This window comes from Hippocampus zosterae, chromosome 13 (genome assembly GCF_025434085.1).
Source record: "Hippocampus zosterae strain Florida chromosome 13, ASM2543408v3, whole genome shotgun sequence".
Classification (NCBI taxonomy): Eukaryota; Metazoa; Chordata; class Actinopteri; order Syngnathiformes; family Syngnathidae; genus Hippocampus; species Hippocampus zosterae.
This window is the reverse complement of record NC_067463.1, coordinates 12,663,074-12,671,054: the sequence shown is the minus strand read 5'-3', so window position 1 is coordinate 12,671,054 and position 7,981 is coordinate 12,663,074. Positions and strand designations below refer to the sequence as shown.

Genomic DNA, 7,981 nt, shown 5'->3' with positions numbered 1-7,981 from the left:
TTGAATTTTATATTTCCGTTTTCTGGCAGACATGATTTCGAAGTCAGGCTTAGAATCTAAAATATAGTATAATAATACTCAAGAAAGATACATTGTTGAATTTAACCATCAATTAGAGTTTAAAATGAATCCCTCTGCCTGCGTGGGTTTTCTCCGGGTACTCCGGTTTCCTCCCACATTCCAAAAACACTCATGGCTGGCTGATGCGTCTTATGTTATTTAATGATCTATTTAGAGACCGAAGTCCTTAACTCCAAGCCATGTCATTGTGAGTTTTAAACTAACAAGCTCAATTGCACTCCCATAGACTAGTGCGATAAAATATTGGGGTGGGGGGGGGGGCAATTGGTTTAGTGAAGTCCCACGGTCGAGTCTTTTCTCCCTGAGGTGTCTTCCTTTGAGATCCAGCCGAGCCTGGCGCCTGCAAAACACAACTTGTCTGACTTATTAAATAGTTGGGAGCTGGAGGAAGAAAAAAGGCCTGTTGCTTCTCAGCCGAGGCCATTGTGACGCCAGAAAGGATCTTGACAGGCCTTTAATTGCTGTGATACTGAATCAGGTCCCCTCGTCACTTTCCGTAGACGTGTTTAATTTGATTTTCTCCTATAAAATGGGTGTCTCTTTTACTCAGAAAAGTGTTTATATAGACATCTCGTGTTTTCTGATCAATTTCTCCAAAAAATATCATATGGATTGTCATGATCGTCATTTGCGAACAGGATATTTGTGACGATGTCGCTGTAGTGAGCTGCACAGCACCGCAACCCTCAAACCCAGGCTCCATTCTTGCCTGAGGATTGTGATACATGAGTACAGCCGTAATCGTTGGGAGAGTACTCCCGATGGAGTGTCCGGCTAATGGATGTAAGTGGTCGAGAGAGTCCTCCCACTGGTTAATTATACTAAAATTGGTCTAAGCTACTTTGCGAGGGCCAGAATGGCCTGTCGCAGCATGGGGTCGGTATGATTAACTACTTCTTCCTTTCAAAAGCCCCTTGATGTTTCCTTTAGAAGGCTGTGAGCCAATCGAAACTGCGCTCGGACCCCAAATTAGTCATCTTATTGGTGGGAGTAAGGAGTGGAAACACACCTCTTCCTCTTATAGACGTCCCTGCCGGGTGCGTAAAAGTTAAAGTGTGCGTGGTTTACTGGAGAGACCCGCACCGGTCCGTGAACGCATCGCCGATTTCATCGCTCCTTTTAGCGGCCCACCGGGAGGTGCATGGGCCCTTCGCCTCGCTTGACGATGAACGCAGCGCCGGGCTCGCCACCCCAAGACGCCCAAGTCGTCCATCCCAAGGAGGAGACGGAGGACGCCCAGCCCAAGGACATGACCACGGAGAAGGAGAGGAGCCGCCTCCCGTTCAGCGTCGAGTCCTTGATTTCCAAGAGGAGCACCTGTAGGACTTCTTTCGAGTCGGCCGTGTTCGCTCACAAGCCCGCGGCGCACTTCACTGCCGGGACTTTTTACGCGGAAGGCTCTCCGGATGTTTGCAGCAGCTCCTCGGACGACACGCCACACTCGGCTGACACCGATCAGAGCACTTGGTTCCAGGCGAACACCTTCTCTTCGAACTCTCGTAAGTAGTAGACAGGACCCCAGCGAATGATCATTTCTGCACATATGGTGCTGAGAATAATGACAAGATGTGTTGTTTCTGCTTAGATATCGCGGAACTACTTCCTCGAATATTGAAAATTTATTGTAAACGGGCTTTTAATACGTTTCGGACTATTTCACTTCAGTAAAGCGCGTGAAGAATACAGACGGATGCGTGTTTATGAATAAACAAAGTCATATGTTCAGGAAAAAAACAGTAAGAGGGCACTACAAAATTATCACTGTATGCAAATCATTGAGATGCAAAGAATCGATGTATCTTCCTGTAAATGTCTTGCATGATACAAGAACAACAAGCGATAACCCATTCCTGATTTTAAAAGCCTTCAAAATTTTCGCTAAATTTGTTTTTTTTCTGACGGTGGCTTATTTTTTCCCAGCGTTGTTACGTAACACGCGTAAAATAAATAACATTGTGAAATAGGCTCCTTTTAATGCATTTACAAGAAGACAAATGCATCTTGTTTTTGTTTGTGTTTTTTTGGCCCCGTGGTGACTACCGTCTCTGTCTCTGTACCAGGGAGCTCCAGTCCATCTCAGTGTACTTTACGAAAGCACAAAAACAACCGTAAACCTCGCACGCCCTTCACTACCTCGCAACTACTGGCCCTGGAGCGCAAGTTTCGCCAGAAGCAATACCTCTCCATTGCCGAGAGAGCCGAGTTCTCCAGCTCGCTCAACCTGACCGAGACTCAGGTGAAGATCTGGTTCCAGAACCGCAGAGCCAAAGCAAAGAGGCTGCAGGAGGCCGAGTTGGAGAAATTTAAGCTGGCCTCCAAGCCCGTCCTGTCCGCCTTCGCGCTGCCTTTCCCACTCAGCGCGCACGTGCAGGGCTCGGCAACTTGGGGATCCTCGAACCCCTTCCCCAGGCCCAGTCTGCCTGTGCCGGGACTCTTTGGTGCACCTGTCACGTACGGGATGTACTATTTGTCGTAGTATTGACGTGTGTGCTTTCATGGGAAATAGGACATGTTGCAAAAAGTACTTCAAGGCACACAACAAAGTTTTTTTTCCAACTGGAAAATGTATTTTTTGAATATACTTTACGTTTAGACAAATGTTCTTCTTACCTCCAAATATGAAAACTGTATTGTTGGACACATACATATTTGTGAGAAAAAAAAAACCATGATGTTGTTTGCGCAAGTTTATTTACAACATTTCAGACAGTAGTTACAAGTACTTAAAGGAAGTGCCTTAAGAGCCATCAACTTTCATGATCTTGTTCAACTGTTTATTTTACTTACCACAAAGTTGTCAGCAGAGAGACCATTTATATTATCTATAATGTGTGGAGCAAATAGTGTATACTTCTCCTAGCGTTGCCTTCACGAGGTTACAATCGAGTTTTTGGGGTGATTTTTGCTGCATATGTAAATATAAAGTCCTGCAGTCTTGCTCGAGGAACATCAGGACATTTGTATTTATTAATCTTTTCTATCTGTACTGTGTACATTTCTCTATGGAAAATCTACAGTGACATGGAAATAAACGTACAAAATATCTGACAATGCGTTTTGTATTTTTGTTGGGTAACAGGGCTGAACTTTGCCTTGCCTCAAAATACAAATGATGAATATATCAATTTAGTTGAATACAAACCAGGGGGGGCATTTATTGTTGTCTTTAGTTAACCCAAAATAACGTGTACATTTTTGAGTCAAAATGTTGAAAGTTAGAATTTAGGGACATGGTGACATCGGTGCATAATCCAAAAAACAAACAGAGGAAACATCGTTTGTTTTTATAAAGCCATTTTTAATACTGAATGTCATTCAAGTCATATGGATTAAATGACATACATTTTGAAATTCAACTGTAATACACGTAAGACAATACTGCAGTATTGATAACATGTTATCGCACAGCGATATTATTTTTGAAGCAGATAAGTTGGTGTTTGAAATAAACTTAAACAAAGATGATCTTGATGGCATAAATATTCACAAAAAACTCAAATAAAATTATTATTGGATATTATGCCATCTATGCAGTGACAAAGTTGCTGTAATTGTGCGAATAACTCATGAAAACTTAACCCCCCGGAGCACGGAGCTCAGGTTGAATTAACAAGGTGGGCAAAGGGTCCATGGACCCCCAGAACCCACTGTATTTTCCAATTCAACCTACGGAGCGTTTATAAATCAAGAGCCCTCTAATAGTTTTTTGAGAACCTTTGACCTAAAACTGGTTATTTATATCCAAGTGTAATTATCTTTATTAAAAATGTATGTGATTAATTAATTGATTGGTTGATTTATTATCTAGAAAATAAAATACATGTAATTAAAACAGCAAGACGATATATACATTGGCTATTTTTCCTTTTCCAAAATGGTTGATTAGTTATATTAAAATGAATTATAAATAATGCTGTTTAAAATCAGCATAAATATTTTAATTTTACTTTAATTTCATTGTAAACTATTTCTATCCATTATCCGAGCTGCTTCTCCTCACGAGGGTCGCGGGCGTTCTGCACGCTATCCCTGCTGTCTTTATGCAGCAGGCAGGGTGCACCCCAAACTGGTTGACAGCCAATCGCAGGACAGACAAAGTAAAACATTTGCATTCACAATCACATATACTTACAATTTAGAAGGATCAATTAACCTGTTATTCCTGTTATTCATGCTTTTTTGAAATGTCGTAGGAAACTGGAGTACCCGGAGAAAACCCACGGTGGCAAGGAGAGAACATGCAAAAACTCCATATGCATAGAAAGACCGGGCCGGATTCGAACCCGAGTCCTCTGCACTGTGAGGTGGACATGCTAACCAACCGTCCTCCATGCTGCCGAGTACAATATTTCATTTGTTCAATTCACGCACCCCCCCCCCCCGACTCCCTTAAATTATTATGTAAATCATTGTAATATATTTTCATTGATTAAAATTATTAAATATTTGGCAGATGTCATTCATCATTTGTATAATAATGATATGATGTATTTATTGTTTTAAATCATGATGTATTAATTGTAATAACAACAAACTAGGCACAAGTACAAAATAAAAATAATACGTTTGATTCGATAATGGGTTTGTTTATTATAATTACATTCATTCATTCATTCATCTTCCGAGCCGCTTTTTACTATTACATTAAAACACGAATGCATTGTCTTATGTACAAAATGAGCAATTGTACATCATTTTTTAACTTAATTTACTAATTACCTATTACCAATCCGTTTGAAAAATCAAAAAAGGGCCTCCTTGAGCGCACAAGTTTGCCAGTTCATTTGCTCTCACCGCACAATGCGAGCGAACCGTAACACTGTAGTTCTTCTATTCGACCAATAGAGAGCGACAACTGACTCACTGTCGACGTGTTTTATTCAAAGAAGAAACACTTCCTTTCCCGAGTCGTCCTGTCAGAGACTCCTTCAGTGCAGTGAGGTGAGGATGCCGCATTCATAGCCTGTTTCGTGAAGTACCAGAGCTAAATTTATTTTCAAATAATAAGCCTATGTGGAAGTGTCTCCTTTACAGCTCTGTTTTAAGCAAACGTGGACTTCCTGCTAATCAATGTTTCGCCAAAACCTTCGTCGTAAAAAAGCTCTTCTCTGACCTTGGCTAGCAGCTAACAATGCTAGCGTCGCTTTGCAGCCAATTTCATGCCAAGAGCAAGGGAAGAAATGTGGCACAAATACAGTAAAGTAACATTTGAGCATTAGATTATTCCCAAGCAGTGTACTGTGGTAGGTCATCAACTGTGCCGCAAGAAACGCTCCCATTTACGTATTAAATATCATATGTTAGCAATGTAGATGTATGTGTATAGCGACAGGCTAAATGCTCATTTACGAGAGGACATAAGATACAAAACTAACTCCGACATCCACCTATTTGGTGGCGTGCCATGTGTTATTTTTCTTTCTAAGGTAAATTAACGTGGCTAGATGCATCTTGAGATATAATGTCAATAGTGATGGGAGCAGTTTTGTGTCCACATCATCTCAGTGTTCACGTGGTTTATTGGCACGTTTGAATGAATGATGGTCATTTAAAATCATGATTACAGAAGAAAGTTGAATGCATATGTTTGTATGTTGTACGGTGTTAGCTCAAGTTATGTTCAGAGACTTATTTAATATTTAGGGTTAACAACTTGGGACGTGAATTATAAACATTTAAATTCTCGACTGGTTACTTGATTATCTTATCTCGCTACATGTGTGTATTATAAACACGTTTTAATTGACACCCTTCTTTGGTCCTTTGAGATTGTCAAGATGGCAGGCCGCCGTTTAGCCCTGAAGGCCATTGACTGGGTGGCGTTTGCTGAGCGTGTTCCACCCAACCAGAAGGGCATGTTCAATGCTCTGAAGACCCGCAGTGATGCAATTTCTGCGAAGTCAGTTGAATGTCATCATCATTGCTCTTTATTGCCAAGTGTGGTCTGTTCCTCTCCAGTTTTTGCCATTTCATGACAAAACCGATCGATACCCAGCGAGAATATAACAGAACTAAGGTTGATTGTAATATTCTTACAAGAGCCTGGAATCCCACCATTTTTTCAAGATTAAAATTGGATGCTCATTTAGGTTGGAGATGTAATCAGAATCATCTTTATTCAGAATCATGTTCTCACTATAGTTTAATTTCCACCCCCCCCCCCCAAAAAATCAAAAACTGTTTTTCACAAAACATAATGGATGTCCCACCTCTCCAAAGAAACTAAAAAGCATGTTTTTGTTGTTTTTTTTAACAGTTGAAAGCAAATCTGTGAATAGGTGAATCCGCAACAGCTGCTCCTAAAGTATGTTGTGGTCCATTGTTTAAAAAAAAAACATTTGGTCTACACTATATCAATACGTTTGAAAATTAAGTAAACATTGTGGGATGATACTGACAGCTTTGATATTCAACCTGTTTTTGCTCATTCACCGCATTTGTAAAAGGCTCCACTTTTGTTTGCATGCGTCTTTCGCCCTCACCAACACATGCTCATTCCTATGCTTTTTCAGACTCTCTTCCCTGCCAGAGTCTCCCGTTGCCATCGACTGGAGCTATTACAAGAGCGCTGTGGCCAAAGCTGGGATGGTTGATGAGTTTGAGAAGAAGGTAAATGGAACTACAAGTCGGCTTTTCGAAAGCAACTTGGATATTTTCTCAATCATTTCGATCAACTAAAGTTGTTTGCTTTCCTGGTTACGTCATTGTTTCATCTTGTTTATAGTTCAATGCGCTGAAGATCCCTGCGCCTGCTGATATGCAGACAAGTGCCATCAACGCGCAGGAGGCAGAGGCTGTCAGTGTTAACATCACATAACCAAAGTTTTTAACAAAACATTGTTTAAAAGATATTTTAATGGGATTGTGTCAACTTTTATAACATACATTTGTTTACTCATGATTTCCCAACATTTAACTTCACCAGGAAAAAGATGCCCAAGCTTACGTGGAAGCGTCAAAAGCTCGCATCGCTCAGTATGAGACAGAGGTGAGCAAAAATACCTCATGAATAGAAGAAGAATATCCTGAAGAAATCATTGAATTCTCTTTCTCTCACTCTCTTTCTTTACTGTTTGCTCTCACAGTTGGATAAGTTCAAGAATATGATCCCCTTTGACCAGATGACCATTGAAGACCTCAACAACACCTTCCCTGAGACCAAGTTGGACACGGTCAAATATCCATATTGGCCCCACAAGCCCATTTCTGAACTGTGATTAATTAATTGACTTGACACTCACTTCACAATAAAAAAACATATTTTAAATGTATTGTGTGTCTCTTGATGCTTATAAGTACACATTGAAATGCTGAGTGTTGCAGAATCTTTGTGTGTCAACGTGAAGCCACCATGTCTGTACGGTTTGTATGCATGCACCCTGGAGTAAGTGAGACTTTTTTTACATGCTTATTCCTTTTTATACTTTGTTTGTATTGAAACAAAAATGTGCAATGTTGAATTGTACTGTACTGCACCGTTTCTGATATCTGATTAATTGAGATTATGTGTGAACATTTCTGCTTTTAAATCATAATCAAATTGTTTTGATAATCTCTTATTTCGGTGGAACCGCCCGTACTCTCGATTTGGTGCACGTGCATTTACTTTTGTTGTTTTGAGAGCTAACTTAATATTTCTGTGGAAAATGCTTATTGATCATTTATCCCCGTTCACCCCCAAATTCTTTTTTTTAAAAGCATTTTTCCCCAATGCATTTATTGGGGTGGGGGGGGGGTCAATTACATGCGTATTTTAGCTATTCGCGGACTGGCCCGGTCCCTATTCCCTGCGTCTATCTGCCATCCGCTGTACCAAAAGTTATCAACCTGCTCGTTTATTATCCGCACTACTCGTACTTGTTACAGTCCTTTTTAGAAAATGTAACCGCGTGCAGTAGGA

At 40.6% G+C, this 7,981-nt stretch overlaps 2 protein-coding genes across 3 annotated transcripts; both read left to right on the top strand.

Moving 5' to 3' along the window:
* The first annotated feature begins 244 nt into the window (after nucleotides 1-244).
* Nucleotides 245-3,132, top strand: LOC127612775 (homeobox protein MSX-2-like). Its single transcript, XM_052083570.1, has 2 exons — nucleotides 245-1,580; nucleotides 2,142-3,132. The coding sequence occupies exons 1-2, from the start codon at nucleotides 1,223-1,225 to the stop codon at nucleotides 2,555-2,557; spliced, it is 774 nt and encodes a 257-aa protein (XP_051939530.1). The 5' UTR covers nucleotides 245-1,222; the 3' UTR covers nucleotides 2,558-3,132.
* Nucleotides 3,133-4,903: 1,771 nt separating this feature from the next.
* Nucleotides 4,904-7,345, top strand: atp5pd (ATP synthase peripheral stalk subunit d). 2 transcript variants are annotated; one of them, XM_052083586.1, is made up of 6 exons: nucleotides 4,904-5,022; nucleotides 5,850-5,980; nucleotides 6,594-6,690; nucleotides 6,806-6,877; nucleotides 7,007-7,069; nucleotides 7,167-7,345. In XM_052083586.1, exons 2-6 carry the CDS (start codon nucleotides 5,859-5,861, stop codon nucleotides 7,296-7,298), a joined length of 486 nt encoding a protein of 161 aa, XP_051939546.1. In that variant the 5' UTR covers nucleotides 4,904-5,022; nucleotides 5,850-5,858; the 3' UTR covers nucleotides 7,299-7,345. The 2 variants fall into 2 exon arrangements, with proteins under 2 accessions (XP_051939546.1, XP_051939545.1); XM_052083585.1 differs by lacking the exon at nucleotides 4,904-5,022 and having other exon boundaries at nucleotides 5,807-5,980.
* Nucleotides 7,346-7,981: the final 636 nt, after the last annotated feature.